This window comes from Tachysurus fulvidraco, chromosome 6 (genome assembly GCF_022655615.1).
Source record: "Tachysurus fulvidraco isolate hzauxx_2018 chromosome 6, HZAU_PFXX_2.0, whole genome shotgun sequence".
Lineage (NCBI taxonomy): Eukaryota > Metazoa > Chordata > Actinopteri > Siluriformes > Bagridae > Tachysurus > Tachysurus fulvidraco.
Window position 1 is genome coordinate 28688912 of NC_062523.1, and position 17461 is coordinate 28706372.

The following is a 17461-nucleotide window of genomic DNA, read 5'->3' on the forward strand; positions in this document are numbered from 1 at the left end:
TTTAGGCAAATGGGAAATTTGTGCTTCAGCGGAGCACTTGAACGCAACATAAATCGCATTTATTGGGTTCGGCTGTGAGGCTGCGCTCGTTTTAAAGAGAGACTCTGACGCGCAAGGCTGCTTGAGCTGACATTTTGAAATACTCATGATTATAGAGCAGACTCTTACAAGTCGATGGCCTCGTGGCACCCGTCTAATTAGCGAAAGACAATATCAATATGGGAGTTATAAATCTTTCACGGGCTAATTGTTCTAAACTCCGAGGTGGACACAGAACAGGCGATGACATGTTCTCGCTCATCGCCATTGCCTCACAACCTTTCCCATAACATTAGTACGGTGTGATAAAGTCAGCGCTAAATTGTTTGCATTTCTTTGTTCCAGATCATCGAAGTGTTTTTTTTTCCCTCTTACCATTGCGAGCGAGGATAACCGCAACGTACTGCTGGGTGAAGGTGTTGATGGTGAGGAGCATAGCAGGACTCTGTGTGGTGAGGAAGCTAAGTGCCATGTTGTCTCTAGACTTGCTGTACACAGAGGATGAGGAGGAAGAGACCTGCGTCCTGTTTTGTATGACGGAGAAAGGCTCTTGGAACGTGTACGTCACCGAGGAACCTCTCTCGAAGGACACGGATACCTCTGGGGAGGAAGAGAAAAAGCAGGTTAGTTGGAAGATGCTTTCGTATAGTTTTCAAAATGGATGAAATACATCTGAGGTGAGATTAGTATAAAATTTGGACTAGTATATCGTCTCGGAGTTTAGTACCATTTTCTGACAAGACACGGCTCCTAAAGCAAAGACTAGCTTCAGAAAGTCAGACACACATTTACACAAGTACTTGAGATTGAGTCGTGTCCTGTAAGATACACATCTGAGACGACAAAGGTAGCAAAATATTTCTTCAGTGTTTAAGCTCCAACAGAATGACCCGACTTTCATCAATGAAAAATCTTTAAACTTCTCTGAGAAGTGAAGCTCGATCAACCAAGGAAGGGCTCGGGAAGCTAAAAGTTTCTCTGAAATCCAAAGCTTCTTTAATAAAAACAAGCATCGCCGTCATGGCTCCGCTACGATTGTGTGTCTGTGTTTGACCAACTAGACGTAAGAGGGTCAAAAGACGCACTAATATCTCTCTTGGCTTTGTCCAAAAAGCACCTAAAGGTCATGTGGAAACAAGCTTATCTGTCCAAAATGTTCTGAATACCAAGTATTACATGGTGCACTGTGGAATTCCAGGCACTACTGATATTTCCTTTATTTCTTTATTTATTTTTTTTTAGAAGCGGGACTGGAAGGCATGTCAAGACAAATCAACGGATCAAAGCACAGGAGCAAGCCGTAAGAAAAAACTCCAAGTCTCAAGAGCCCTCAGGCGAAAGTTTGCCTTCTAACATCCCAGTGATGTGAAACAGGACAAGAAAACGCAGGCCTGGAACGAATCCGAACCCGATCGGATATCTCTAGAGAGACCCGGAAATAGCCGTCGTGCCGCGTTCAAGCTCGAGAGGTTCTCCGACCAGACTTCCAGATGTGCCACACGTCTGGGAACTCCATGATTATCAACAAAGCAGTTGGTGAGTAAACGAGATTTGAGCTTGATTTATGATTTTTTTTTTCTTTTCCTGATCAGACGCAGGACTTGAACCCATTCTGAAGTGCAGGTGTAATGCAACCGACTGAGGAGCTGGGGAAAAAAAAAAAAAAACCTGCTTTCCGAACAGGCTGTAAATCTCCCTAACAGAACAGATCGCTTCCAATAGGTATTTCTGACATTCTGTGATCTATTTACACAGCTGTCAGTTATAAATTGCGTCTAGTATTTCACACCGTACAGCGTCTTCTCACTCAGAAACGGATGAGAGTTGGATTACTTATGGCTGTAGTGACAGAAACATGACAGCTCTTCAGTGCACATCAAGATGAACATTTATATGAGAAGCGCTTAAGCTGCATTCTGTCCCATACAAACCCCTGTCCTTTTATTTAACCAAAAAAAAAAAATAAAAATTACGCCTTGTTAGCGCAGAACTCTGGATATGCCAGAAGTAACATATAATATTTATGTCGAATATCTCGGCTGGCTCGAGAGGAAAGAAAGATCCGTTCTTTCCTTTTTTTCCCCTTCTAAGCACAGAATAGCGAGAATGATTATAATAGCAACCAAGATGAGTAATGGACTTGAACAAAGACCAGCCAGAGAATAGGAGCTTTGCTGTCTCGTCTTATCGTCCCGGGCTTTGATCGGCTCTCGGAGTCCTTGATTTGCATGCAGATCTTGGCAGTATCGTGCAAGGCCGGGGTGAAAGGACTTTTTATTTGATTTATTTAATTATTTCTTTTTGAAAGAAGGACCATGCCTTTTTCCTCACACACACAACCCTGAAATTTCTTTCGCCATTTTATTTGGTCTGTCCAAATCGCCGTCAACTTCTGGTGTCTATGAATATTTTATTTGCAATGCCCGTTTTATAATAAGTGAAATAATGCTTTGTTAAAGAGAACAGCACAAAGCTGCTCGCTTCCACCCACACACACACTCGAGCCCGGCCGGCGAAGCCCTACAACCATCAACTCCAGATGTGTAACGAGGTTAAGACGAGTCAATATCGCCTAATTGCATTGTCGTGATGGGAGGCCGGGCTTTTATTGCCTTGAAAGATGTGAAAGGAAAGTGGTTTTGTTTGGAATTTCAAAGAATCACAAGGGGGGAAAGTCACACTCAGCAGACTTCCTGGCTTTTTTTTGTTTTTTTTTGTTCGGAGCATCAAAGCGATCCGACATGGCGAGAGCCCATTCTGAAGTTTTGCGTTGGAACGTTGAATATTACAGAAATTGTTTATGTAAATGACACCGAACACCTGACGGAGTGATGTTGCACCGTCATTTCATCACATCTGAGAGGTGAGCATGGAGGCAAGCGCTGCTCATTAAGCGGCGACGTTAATTACCATATTTTAGTGTTTACAATCTTGTAAAAGCCGAGCTCTGAATTTTTCATCAGATTATTCCTGCAATGTTCATTAAGGAGAAAGCACTTAGAACTGTGAATCCACTCATTGACACTAAATAGTAGATAATTGGGCAAGTGTGCATGTGTCTTAGACTAATAAGCTCCCACCGAAATACTTTGCTACCTATACTGTTTTTTTTTTTTTACTCTCTCTCTTTCCCTTTTTTCTTTCCCGGAGCATTGCTACTTGTCCGTTTGATAAATACTGTTGCCATACCTTCCTTGCAGGAGGGTCCTCCGTATGCCGAATGTGTGCAGTCGCACACGTAGCCCGTACTCTTCTCCACACACCTGCCCCGGTTGTGGCAGATGCCCACAGAACTGCTGCAGTGACCCGCGCATCCCGAGCTCACGCCCGGGGTCACCTTTGCCCTCTCGTCCAGGTCGAAGGTTGCACCGTTTACCGTCAGCGCTCTCATGCACCCCAGGAAGCCTCGCTGTCTGGATGCTGTTCCTCCTACAAAAAAAAACAACAACAAGAACTCGCAAATCAGATGGTAACAACCAGTTCTGCTTTCTCACATTATCGTACACTGACTTTGTAGACTTCATAATCCTATCAGACTCAAAGGTCTAAGTGTTTCCAAATGCTACAGAGAACATGCCGTTATCTTTTTTTTTTTGCGTCTTCTGCTTTTGCCCTCCGTGACCTTCATGGCCACCAGGTCTATGAGAGCCGAGCAGAGAGAATACAAAACAACGTGCGCTAGACTAAAGAACCACATCGCTTTACTAAACACATCACACCAAGCAGTTTTGCTCCTGTACCTCTGGAGGTCCTTTTTACCGGTCCTCTGGACTTCCGTTACACAGGCGGAATGGAATTTGACAGCAATTTATCATTTTAAATCGGTCTAAACATGCTAATTATTGTATGGTCATAAGTCTGATATAAGGGGGCACTGTGGCTTAGTGGTTAGCATGTTTGCCTCACATCTCCAGGGTTGGGGGTTCGATTCCCGCCTTCACCTTGTGTGTGTGGAGTTTGAATGTTCTCCCCGTGCCTCGGGGGTTTCCTCCGGGTACTCCGGTTTCCTCCCCGGTCCAAAGACATGCATGGTAGGTTGAGTGGCATCTCTGGAAAATTGTCCGTAGTGTGTGTGTGAGTGAATGAGTGTGTGTGTGTGTGTGTGTGTGTGTGTGTGCCCTGCGATGGGTTGGCACTCCGTCCAGGGTGTATCCTGTCTCGATGCCCGATGACACCTGAGATAGGCACAGGCTCCCCGTGACCCGAGAAGTTCGGATAAGCGGTAGAAAATGAATGAATGAATGAAAGTCTGATATCAAGAGAGTCAGGACTCTGTTGTGTTTTGTTTTTTTTCCCCTCTGTTGATGACCTTACACGGAATTCGAGTGTTTGACGATAACACCTTGGAATTTTGGATACCTATGAGTGTCAACTTTCATATGAGCTTCATATTAACCTTCGCTCTGGAGCGAGACATGATGTGTTCAATGCTGAACATGGACAACCTCTGTTATTTGGCTTCTGGTGGACGAGTAAAGCTTTGAACTTTGCACAGATTTTTGTGTTGAACTGGTTCTGATTTTTACCCATCTCACAAACAAACAGACTAACAAACAGGCACAGGAATCCACTCAGAATGTGATCAGTATAAGGTTAAGGTGTTGGACTACTGATCAGAAGGTCATGGGTTTGAATCCCAGGTCCACCAAGCTGCCACTGTTGGGCCCCTGAGCAAGGCCCTTAACCCTCACTCTGGATAAGGGTGTCTGCTAAATGCCTTACATAATGGTTAAAAGCCCCCTCAATCTCCTTGATTTAAATTTATCCAGTTTATTTCTAATATTTTTTCTGTCTAGTTTTTTAAAAATACCCCAGAATAATACCACTAACAATACTACTAATAATGATAATACCTAGAAGCTTTAGATGGATTTTGCAATGTATTATAAAAGTATGCCATAGAGAGCCTGAAAAAAAAAACCTTTCTATGAATAAAAGTGCTTCCTGCTGAACAATAAAAGCATCCAGCTCTTGAAATCTACGCCTCCTCCTACTCCTCTGTCTCTCTGGACCATCTTGAAGTCTCTAGCCAACTTACCCACAAAGAGCTGGTTGTTGAGTTGCAGACGTATTTGTGTGTGTGCTGGAGGCTCCAGGAAGCGTAGAGGCAACTGGTCGACCTGCAGCGACGCCTCCTTTACGTTCCTCTCAGCTCGGACCCAGTGCCACTGGCGGTCGTTCAGTGGCACCGGAGATTTCACGTTTAACACGGTCGGCCCGTATCCCGCGTCGAACGACAAGGTAGCAGCCGAAGGAGCTGAGGGAGGGGAAAAGGAAAAACCTGGATTCAGATACAAGAGTAACATTTTTGAACAAAATAGATGTTTCAGCTCTTAGCAATTATCTTCATCATGCTAAGTTCAACTGTTGTGCTACGTTCACACGTGCGGCGACTCACAGCGACGGGAGTGAAGACGCTGCATCATCTTTATTTCATATTATTAGACACTTCTAAATTTTGTACACGGACAACTCCAGACTGATTCATTTTAGCAAGAGAACTAATTTGTTGTCAAGCGGACTACTAGTCGCACCACTTGCTCATAAACGTTATAAGCTTTAGAGGCTTGTACAGCTACAAAATCGCTGTATCGGTGAACATACCATCAGAATGCTTCCGTTTCTAACTTTGTTCAGAGTTTCCAGGGGCTGATTATTAAGGTTTATACTGTACGTAAATAAACAAAAGTCATTTCCTTTTGTTAAATTTTCTCTCAAATTCATGAGGGAATGTTAAAGATACGGTCGATCCTAGTCCATGCATGTTGGTCAGGATAAATATCGATAGACGCCGCTGAAGTGCCAGCACCAGATCTGACATTATAATTTATTATTTATTATTATTATTATTTTTTTTTTAATAAATCTGTATATCTGGGCAGAATATCTCCCCAAGTGCTGGCAAAACCGATAAGACGGCTCTGTATATTAGGGAACGTGGTGAAGTGGATTTGTAACGCTGATAAACGAACGCACCTGTTTATCTCGATATCGTTCCACTCCATATCTCTCCTTGTTTACTGCACGTTTAGTGTTTTCTCAAACCCCGATAGCTTCCTTGTTCTGATCGTCAAGGCTAATCTGGAGTTTTATAGGCCGACAGACGCGCTAGATATGCGTGTATCTTCTAAAGTATTCCATGTCAGAGCTGCATGATGAAGTGTACAGTATAAAGCGTTAGTAATGAACATAGCAGCTGAAAGTCACTCACAGCTCAGCTCGACTCTGATGAAGTCTTGTGAACCCACGTTTTCGACGAAGACCCCCGAGGGCGTGCCGGTCTTGAAGTAGAAGGAGATGTCGAAAGAGAGCTCCATTTGCGAGGCAGGGAAGAGCAGGTACGAGGTCTCGTCGTAAAAAGACGCGGCGTTCCAAACAGACTCTGGCAGAAAGGATAGAGATTCTCAGGAGATTCACGTCTTTGATTCACAGCTGGATTTAATTAGGTGCAGGAGATTTCAAAGTCTAATCCTCAGGGGGGGGGGGGGTGTAGGGGAGAAGATCACCTACTGTCACCGGAGCATTGCAGGGGCCCGACGTTGAAGACTGCCTCAGATCTCGCTCGGTTTGTGTCTCCTATTACTATTCCGCTCACTGGTAAATCGTCTTTATAGGACAGGATCCCGGTATCGTTTTCCCTGAGAGCAGCACAGTAACGAGTTCAACCATGTTTTACGAGGCTCTGGTTGCTTGTCTAGTGGCTGGTGAAACAACTAGAGAAGCAAATGTAATAACACAGTCATTCGCTCGGTTACCATGAGTCTCGGTCAGCGTCGCAGTTGCAGAAGTAGTTCATATCGATGCAGTTTTCCTCCAGACTGCAGGCGCAGTGCTGAACACCCGGAAGTAAACCTCCCCAATACGTCCTTCTCTCACCACCACGCTCCAGCCACCAGGACAAAGGAGCACCATCTACACACACGTACACAAAACACACACGTTCAGGTCCGGTTGTTCTGGAATGCCTCGTTTAGCTCACTTTGGTATAGATAAGTGTCATTTGCAGTACAAACGAGTCGACTCTTTGAATCGGATCTTTTAGGAGAATGTTGAGAGCTGATTAGCCTTTATTCTTTAACAGATGTAAGCAATACTGCTGCTCTCACAGTGCAATTGAATTAAAACGCTTCCAAATGCTTTCTTCAACATCTGGACTGTTTGTTGATTAGCATGAATCATGAGGCGTGCGTTTGAGACTCGGCTGTGCGTATGAGGCGGCGTGACGGAGAGGATTATTTTGTCACTCAGAGGCTACAGAAGCTAGAATGAGAAGAAGAATCGAAGCAAAGAATGTCATAGTGTTACTTTGTCACCTGGTTAATAACCTAAGATTCTGTTTAAAAAAATGGCAGCTTGTTGCTTCCGAGTCAAAAGGATCGCTTGTTCTTGAACTAATCCTGGAATCAGATGAAAAACATATCAGTGGAAGCTTCTAATAGGATACCAACACCAACCTTCTCATAAACACAGAGTCTTTGAGGGACCTACTTGAGTCCATTTTAAAGATTTCAGGCTAGAATTTCATGCTGAAAACTTTGGGCCATTCCTATTACCTTTAAACATGGAGTTTGAAATCGGAGCTAAAACGAGGTCATTTTTGCCTAAAACTGAGATCAAAGATCGACAGCCTTTTTTTTTTTATATTTAAATGACTGAATTTGACACGAGGGCATGGGGGCACGGTGGCTTAGTGGTTAACACGTTTGCCTCACACCTCCAGGGTTGGGGGTTCGATTCCCGCCTCCGCCTTGTGTGTGCGGAGTTTGCATGTTTTCCCCGTGCCTCGGGGGTTTCCTCCGGGTACTCCGGTTTCCTCCCCCAGTCCAAAGACATGCATGGTAGGTTGAGTGGCATCTCTGGAAAATTGTCCGTAGTGTGTGAGTGAGTGTGTGAGTGAATGAGAGTGTGTGTGTGCCCTGTGATGGGTTGGCACTCCGTCCAGGGTGTATCCTGCCTCGATGCCCGATGACGCCTGAGATAGGCACAGGCTCCCCGTGACCCGAGAAGTTCAGATAAGCGGTAGAAAATGAACGAATGAATGAATGACCGAATTTGACACACAATCTTAACAATTCTGGATGAATTGGGTCTCCATTAACACTTAGAGTCTTTTTTTTTTTAAATGACATAACTTTAGGAATAGAGATTGAGTTAGTCTCTAAAGAACACCTCTTGTATGGCATGTGTAGCTTTCACACTATGCCTAAAACACGATAAGCTTTTAATTCGTTTGAGGATAAAGTTTGCACGCTGAAGACATGCAGTAACCAGGCAACAGTGATTGATGCCTATGATAATGGGATCCTTTAAGGCTCCATATCCAAATGTATGTAATAAAGTGCAGTAATCGTGACATGCTCCAATAAATCTTTGGCTTAGGCTTCATTAGTGTCAAGTGGAATTTCATCAGGGCTGTAATTATTGGGTGTCTGGGACAAAAGCCAGATTAGAAATCAAAGAAGGATGCAGCTCCATGAATATTCTGTAACGGAGAAGCTCTAATATGTTTGCACTTTATTTCTGACGGAATTCCAAACGAGGGCGGACGAACCGTTTCATTCGTTTGTTACTGATGGAATTTTAAAAAAAAATCATCTTGTTGTTAAATTCACCCACGAAAAAAAAGAAAAAAAAATCTAAAAAGAGATTTTGTGTAGTTTTGTCTCAGACAGCATCGTGATCAGATTAAATAAAAAGAAGGCGTCTGATTAATTCTGCCGTCTCTCCTCCACATTTACACCTACACACTTATACTAAATATACACGTCGTTCTCAGATCTGTCCAGTTATCTAGGTGTAATGAATTTCATTTTAATATTATTACGACGAGGACGGCGAAGTATATTTGAGAGACGTACTGTACAGTACGGTATAGTTGTGCTATATGCCATCAAGTCTAAACATAACTCAACAATAATGAGATGGATTCAAATTATTCCATATTCAAATAATACGTTTTTTTTATTTATAGATTTTGGATTTTTTTAAGTTTTTAGATTATTTTTAGTTTCAATGAAGGTGCAAAAACAAAAAGCTTTACTACACCAGAGGTGCAATCATCAGTAAATAATTATCTGGGATATAAGTTCTGGCTTAAGGTGCGAGGAGACTTTAAAGGTGGGGTCTCCGATATTTGAGAAATACTTCAGAAAACCGAGTCGGGACAACAAGCTAAACAAAAATCAAAACAAACGTGTAGCCAATGAGCAGAAAGGGGCGGGGCTTGTCAATATGTGGTGGAGAGAGTGTTCAGTGTGCATGTGTGACATTAGCAGAAAGCGGTTTTAACATCGACATGGAGGATAAAAACAAAGAAAGAAAGAGAAGAAAGACTTACGATAAGGCAAGAAGTAGGACGTGTTAATATAGGATCAGCTTTCCAGCGCTGGAGAGAACTGAAGGAGCAGGAAGTTGGCCACATATTCACAGGTTGGAGTTTCCCGAGTCAATAACTCCTGAGCTAAACGCTGTTACTACACAAATAACACCTCTTTTCTATCGTAGTAATGTAGAGAGGCAGCTACAACCGCGTTTTGTGTAGTAACAGCGTTTAGCTCAGGAGTTATTGACTCTGGAAACTCCGATCTGTGAATATGCAAAAATGCACACATGCGCACTGAACACTCATCGTCCATATTGACAAGACCCGCCCCTTTCTGCTCATTGGCCATACGTTTGTTTTGATTTTTGTTTTGTTTGGTGGCCGCACCAGTTTTCAGAAGCATTTCTCAAACATCAAAGACCCTCCCTTTAATTTCACGTTAAAGAAAAACAAAAATGCTCAGTAGCTTTCAAAAGGCACCAAACGACACAAATCGGGCATTTTAGCCGACTTTGGAGCTCTGTTTCTCTTAGCTTATTTAATCCAGCTTCTGATTTTAGTAGATCAAAATTTTAGGAAAAGTTCCAAATTATTTTGAGGTTTACAATATTAAATATTAGTGTGTCGCAGTTTTTGATTTACTTTACTTATAATACTGAACAACAACATAATCGAATGTATCTTGTGTTTCCTAGTATAAGATTACGACCCATTTTCTTGCTGCGTACCTGCTAATAGAAGCTGGAAATGAGGAACTGTGTCGAAACACAAACAGAAAAATCTGCTGCTAGGTGAGATATTGTTTTGCATGGAAAGAGCATGATGTCTTTTGTACATGGCAGCATTTTTATTTCTATCTATTACTGTTGCTTCCTTTATAGCTAAGAAAAAAATTTAAATAAAGGATTGTCTAAGGTTGTCTGTGTGTCCTAGTGGTTAAGGCGTTGGTCTGCTGATTAGCAGGTTGTGAGTTTGAATCCCAGGTTCAGAAAACATAATTAGTCGCATTGCTCTGTAACACCACATGAACCATCCCTCGTTCTCTTTTTCTTCTCCCTCCATTTATTACTCTTACACAATCGCTGCCCGTGTCGACGGTGTGATCCTGATTTTTTTTAGATAGATCTTTTTGAAGATTTAATGCATCGAATCTTTCGACCAATCAGATTTGAGAATTCAGTGGCACCGTGAAATAAGGAGAATTGTATTTCATTTGAAGCTGTAAAGGTCTGAGAATATTATGTGACAGTTATTTTTCATGTGTAGTACGGTATACCTCCAGTGCAAAAGTATGTGCACCCTTATGTTTAAACAAGGAGGAATTTCGTGTGCTGCTGGAGGTTTAGCAAATGTTTGATCAAATCAATGTTCAGAGCAGATTTCTAATAGAGAAAATTTTTATTTTTTCCATTGTAGTATTTTATTTGCAATATCTTTGGTTTTGGGGTAGATCTCTTGTTATATCAGGGTCCTTTTTTTTTTTCTTTTAGCATCCAGAAATTATGAAGGGGCACAAACTTTTGCACTGAAGTATAACTATAACCAAACAAAAAAGTATTTAAAATCCATGAATCCTTTGTGTCTCCGTTTTCCATGTATGTGTCTGTGTCTCTGTCCGTGTGCGTGTCGGTGTCCGTCTGTCCATGTCTGTGTCTGTTGAGCAGTGTGTGTGTGTGTCCTAGTGATTTAGGGATTGGTGATCAGAAGGTTGTCTGTTTGAACCCCAGGCTCTGCACACCTTTACACATTAACTTATTCTACTCATTATGGATGATCACTTGTTATATGCAGAACCTTCGTATAGAAGAAACAGAAAGCAAGTTACATCAAATATGAACGAAGTACGCTACAGAAGACAAGGAATAAAATAACAAAAGGTCTTCTGTAGACATGCGCGTGTAGTGCAACTTCTGTACCTTGAAGACTTTATTAAAAAATGAAATCTAAAAAATCAGCATCACACCGTCGACACGGGCGGCGATTGTGTAAGAGTGATAAATGGAGGGAGAAGAGAAAGAGAATGAGGGATGGTTCATGTGGTGTTACAGAGCAATGCGACTAATTATGTTTTCTTTCAAGCTCAGTGAACCAGAAGACAACAAAAAGAGAACATTCTCTTTAATGGCAGCAGAATAACAATCTTATTATCTGCCGTGACACTATACCTGCCTCGAAGGAACTAAACCACATCTTTTTTTTTCTTTTCTTTTCTTCCATTTAATAATAAATAAATAAATAAAAAATCAACCGTATGCATATTTGCCCCATAATGCATCAGGGAGGAAAGAGTTTTCCAACGGGCGTGTTTTATTCCTGGGGGAAGCGCTTGCAAACTTTGTTTAAAGGACAAGAAGGATGAAAGGCTGCGAAGAAATAACAGGCAGCTAGTCAGAGAACGACTACAGGGTTTGATTAGCATACATCATCAGCATTATTCATACAGGATTCAGAGCTTGTCGACTCTCTTGAAGTCCCTTTCCAGCTTTCGGGCCGTTTTCTGGACCGGTTCATTAGCTAGTGAGAATTTGCTGATTTGGACCGTTGGATTTTATTTGCTAATATTTTTCGTTTAGTTCCAACGATATTAGCACTTTTATATTGAAGAGTTTGCTCAATAATAACCAAAAAACTGTAATCCACCTCTTTTCTGGTCCTGGGGACTAACAGAAGTGCACACTCTTAGCTTTATTAACGACTAATCTGGGGTTTTAAGATTAGCTGACCAACTGAGGTGAATTTCCCCGAAGCATCATAAACACAAAGATGGACGTAAAACGGTTGAGTGAGTACCACTTTTCGACACACTCTCTGAGTTAAGATGATCCGTACACTATGGTGCTTCTGGGAAATTCCTTTCTTCATGGCGATTTTCTGCTTGGCGAAAGAAAACGGTCTAGTCCTTCGTGACTAGGAGTAATAAAATCCTGAATTAAGCTGTGTGCAAAAGGATTATAGAGCGAAGACCAAGGTTACACAGCGAAGCCGGATTCACCGGTTAACCGCTTCATTAGCGTTCGCTAAACTCACCCCACGTGTTGAAAAGTCGAGATCTCCTGCACTGATAGGTCAGTGTTTGTTGGCAGTATTCCGACTGCGACACCAGTGCCCGGAGTTGATCCGGCGAGCCGCCGTAATCCAAGGTTGCTTTGTAGGGTTTCTCTGCTGTCGATCCGTGGACTCGGACCGGATCGGTGCTGTTGTGGTGGATCACTGTCCATACTTTTTCCTCTGGAAAATCAAGACAAGTCAGACAAGTGCTTTTTTTTTTTAACGTCGTCCCACACGCATAGACGTGTAGTCCAGGATGAAATATTGATCGTTCGGGGATAGCAGTGCAATAAACAAGACACTACAGGAGCTCAGAGCGGAAATTACACATCGGTGTGTGAAAAGATCAGTGTGTAGCACCGCAGAGTCAAAGTTGAGGAATGAAGTCGTAGAACGTTACGCTGCAAGACACAAGTCTTCTATTCGGGACGAGTTCATTCGACTCAAATCTGAGAATAACCTCAAATCTAATTCAGAATTTTCTAGAAAGTAGCTCATTAAAAGTGCTTTACTGTATAATGGTAGTTGCTTCATGCTAAAATAAAGAATAAAACACAACAGTTCTTTCTTGATAGGTTTCCAAGAACAGTGCTGCTTTATTCCTCGTTAATATATTAAAGAGCATCTTTAGCACTTGGATCTCCTCTGTCTTACTGTATCTTACAAATCTCTGACACTGGAGACTCCTTCTATGTATGCAAAAAAAAATATATGTATATATATATATATATATATATATATATATATATATATATATATATATATATATATATATATATATATACAGAAAGCAATTACACTACCAGTTTAATTAGATGTGTTTTAATTCATTGATACTTCACTTTTTTTTTTGCATTGTCAGCTTGACCTAGCAGAAGATTTAATGCATCGAAACTTTCGACCAATCAGATTTGAGAATTCAGTGGCACCGTGAAATAAGGAGAATTGTATTTTATTTGAAGATAATCGAGATGACGTAGCCATTTAAAGCTGTAAAGGTCTGAGAATATTATGTGATAGTTATCATATGTAGTACGGTATAACTCAAGTGCAAAAGTATGTTCACCCTTACGTTTAAACAAGGAGGGATTTCGGGTGCTGCTGGAGGTTTAGCAAATGTTTGAGCAAAGCAATCTTCCGAGCAGATTTGTGAAAACTGTTTTTTTTTTCACTTGTAGTATTTTATTCGCAATATCTTTGATTTTGCGGTAGATCTCTTGTTATATCAGGGTCCTCTATTTTTTTTTCTTTTAGCATCTATAAATTATGAAGGGGCACAAACTTTTGCACTGAAGTATAAATGTAACAAAATAAAATTATTTAAAATCATGGAAACTATTTATCTATACATGAACGTGAGCATAATATATATTGCCGTTGTGCAAAGGACACTGTGTGTGTGTGTGTGTGTGTGTGTGTGTGTGTGTGTGTGTGTGTGAGGCATTAATTGGAAATTACAGAGAACATGAGAACATTTTGGAATATAATAAATGAAATGAGCAAAATGGGAATTATGCGACTATATAAGACATTCAAAATGATAAATCCATTTTTTAGGCTGTTATTAAGGAGGATTACATCTCAAGATTATCTCTAATGACAGTCAAGTAGCACCATGGAATAAAGGTTCTTGGTATCAAACAGTAGATTATAAAGGATGTGGGATGAATTGCATAAAATCATAATGTGCTCTGATCCTCTATGTTTTTTTTTATTTTTTATTACTCTTTTTAAAACCTTCAACACAGTGGTAACATCTCACCTGTCATATTGCAGTAGACCTGAATTGGCCCCAGAGGGCCACTCCCATCAGGATCGACAGAGAAGTAGCCTGAGGTGCTTCCTGCAAGCCTGTAGGCTTCGCATGAGGCTTCATAGATTGCTGAGGAAAAAGACAAAAAGGAGAAAAGAACAGGGTTTTGAGAATTGAGCTTGAGAACAAAGTCGTCGGTGAAATCTTATATTCACATCAGATCGTTTTGTCGCTCAGGCACAAGAAGGTCAGAGACGTCGGCGTAAGTCTACACTCCTTTTTTTTTTTTGAGTGACAGAAACGACTTTTCGGTAATTAAATCAGGATGACCTTCGAGCGCCTCTGTAAATGATTGTTTCATGACATCAGCCTGACAAAGATCACACTGCAGCAGATCACGTGATTGTTGTTGATTGTCAGATCATGAGTAGTGTCACTATATATTGCCTCCTTGTTTCCTGGATTTACATTACAGCTGTAATCCCACTGGCTATCATTCACCTTTAGATTGAATAGATACTTCTAGATATTTAGATGGATACGTTGATCGTCCGAGTGGGAAATTCACTCGAGGTACGTACAGTTATGGCACGTGGCGCCGTTGTATCCCGTCCCCGCACAGTCGCAGTAGAAAGAAGCCCACGTCTGAGAGCAGCGGCCACCGTTTTCGCAGAAGTTAGGCAGACATCTGAGAAGAAAAACAGACGAACAATCCGTCAAGTAAAAAAAGGCTAAACGAAATACGCGGTAGTAATGAAGAAATGATGGCTCACCACACAGACCATGTTAAATCTTAAAGCAGTGTTTACCTCTAAACTCAATCTACGATTTAATAAAATATCGTGGGGAAGAAAACGGCACCCTTGTTTGCCTGAGTATTACAGCCTTACGAATTCAAAAAGCCAATTTAGTCAGGCTGAAAGACGACGATGACAACTGCAGCGTTCAATTAACTTGACTTCTCATTCGATGTCTGCATCTCGGCTGCTGGCTTTACAGCGAAGCGCCGAGACGGCGAACGTCTCTCAAATAAAAATAACGCGAAGGAACAAAAGCCGAGTTTTTCACTTGCCGACATCGTGGATAGAAAAAAGAAGCACAAACAAATCAATTGAAAATTAACATCTTGAGTAAATAGCAGGGAAACACAAGCTAAAAGGATAAAAAGATAGTAATTATAATTCCATTCCTCATCTGAAGGACTCGTTTATGCCTACAGTCTCTTTGAGAGAGAGATTCTGAGCATTAAGGCATCGAGAAGCTTTGCTGTATCCTTAACCTGAGCTTTCTCAGCAGGGAAAAATCCCTGCGTGCGTCAAATCGGCGCTAAACTCCGCGAGTTTCGTTCGCTTCGATTTATTTCATGAGATACAGACCTAAAAATAAGCAATCACGGATCTGACCTCATAATCATCCCGTGCACTGATTTGCATGCCGAAATGCTGTAGGTTAGATTTAATGCGTTTGACCTGCTGACATTTCTGTGGCGATTGTAGGAAATTTTGAATATGAAAATAAATCTTCTCATATGCTAGGAAAAAAAAGGCTAGTGTTAGGATGTATGAGCTTCCCCAAGACATTTTGATTAATAGCTCGTTCATCGTTGGCTGCTTAAATTTCACAATTACCAGCCTTTTAGTGCTGCATATATTATTTCGCGAAGCACAGCTTTCTGCCATCGACTCCCGCGAGGGTGCTGCTTTATGAGGCCTCGCCGTACAATGCGACACGTTCCTGAAGCCATTAGCTGCTAGAGCGGGAGTCAACTGTGTGCCAGATAATGTTTCAGGTGATGGTTTAATTACCGCTGTGTTATTTCTAGTCAGGCTCAGGAAAGAAGGTCTTCGGTGGGCTATAAAATGATTCAGTAGTCGCGCACCAGTGATAACATGGTCGGTGAAGCTTTAAAGGGACGGGCGATGGGCAGAGAGATGAAAGACTCAACGCAAAGTTGAGACTTCCGGCTGTTTTGCTCGGAAAAGAATTTTGAGTTTTGAAGTCCAGAGTGTTTGCAATACATCAAGGACAAAGGAAGGAAAAAAACACATATTATAAGAGAGAAATCTTTCTGACTAAATAATGTGTAAATGGATGGATTTATTTGTTTATAAGCACTTAATACTAGTTCAGGGTCTCAGTGGATGTTGGGAATACTGTGCAAATTGTAGGAATATACACTCAGGAATTAATTTTCAAAATAATCATTGCAACAAATTTACAGCTAGTTCGACTGTTAAAGTTTTAACATTTTTAACCGAATTAAAATTTCCTTGCCACAAACACAACCATGGACAGTAGAGCAATTGCATGTAGACATAATAGAATCTAATTAGACTGAGTATAGAAAGAATTACAATAAATGAAAGAAAGTGACGTGACATACGGCGACCCATACTCAGAATTTATGCTGCGGCGCCCAGGGAGCAGTTGGGGGGTTCGGTGCCTTGCTCAAGGGCACCTCATTCGTAGCCGGCCCGAGACTCGAACCCACAACCTTTGGGTTACGAATCAGACTCTCTAACCATTAGGCTACGACTGCCCACAATGGGGAAGTAAAACAGACGGAAAAGAGAAATATATAGATCAGATTTACATGTGCGTGTATACACTGTTGGGTGGACGCTAGATCTGGATCTCGCTTGGCCAGCATAGATCAGGAGGTTAAAAATAGGTGAGTGGATTGAGGAGTCTACTTGAAAAAACATGCCTAATAGAAATACAGTTGCTCACAATGTTCTTCAGTTACAGAAAATCTCAGACAATCCACTTAAAGGATTGAAGCTACATTTAGTACATTACGTACGTTTAGGTAATCCGTAATCTTTGAAAAAAATTCTGAAATCTCGTTTGTCTTGAAGCGGAAATTTGATTAATTTGGTAATAAGATCCACCTTTTTAACAAGTATGTGTGAAAAAGGATTTCTGTGCACGCATTCCATTATTAACAGCATTTATTTTAAAAGTGCACTATAAATATATTCGCTCCAGCCATTTCACAGAGACGTTTGAAATCCAATTGCTAAATGTACCTTCCGTTATTTTCAGGTTTGCTGAAAGCAGTAGCGCCAGCAACATGAAACCTGCTTCAGAAACAGGAAGTAGGTAAGGTACCACCTGAAGGTGATGAGAAACAACGGATAAAGGACATTAGCAAGTGTTTCGCTCGGCGTTTTAAGGCTTAAATCTGCTGCCGGCCAGTGATGATTATACCATCGGATATCGGGCTGAAAAGCTGGTGCGCCAAATAAGCAGACGGCTGAGGAGGAACATTAAGAGGAAAGCAAGTTGTCTTCCAGGTC

At 41.4% G+C, this 17461-nt stretch overlaps 1 protein-coding gene and 1 long non-coding RNA gene across 3 annotated transcripts in view; one reads left to right on the forward strand and one right to left on the reverse strand.

Annotated features, from left to right (window-relative positions):
- Positions 1-17461, reverse strand: part of cntnap5a (contactin associated protein family member 5a) — a 115231-nt gene that overhangs the window by 7415 nt on the left and 90355 nt on the right. For both annotated transcript variants that reach the window (XM_027152383.2, XM_027152382.2), the window contains exons 11-19: positions 14744-14850; positions 14172-14291; positions 12389-12589; positions 6795-6951; positions 6550-6677; positions 6251-6421; positions 5078-5296; positions 3229-3468; positions 415-639 (exon numbers count right to left, since the gene is read on the reverse strand). In XM_027152383.2, the coding sequence (XP_027008184.1) occupies positions 415-639; positions 3229-3468; positions 5078-5296; positions 6251-6421; positions 6550-6677; positions 6795-6951; positions 12389-12589; positions 14172-14291; positions 14744-14850 (1568 nt within the window). The remainder of the gene's footprint in view (positions 1-414; positions 640-3228; positions 3469-5077; positions 5297-6250; positions 6422-6549; positions 6678-6794; positions 6952-12388; positions 12590-14171; positions 14292-14743; positions 14851-17461) is intronic.
- Positions 547-3376, forward strand: LOC125141403. Its single transcript, XR_007140772.1, has 3 exons — positions 547-662; positions 1282-1575; positions 3240-3376. It is a non-coding gene; the product is annotated as an uncharacterized LOC125141403 (long non-coding RNA).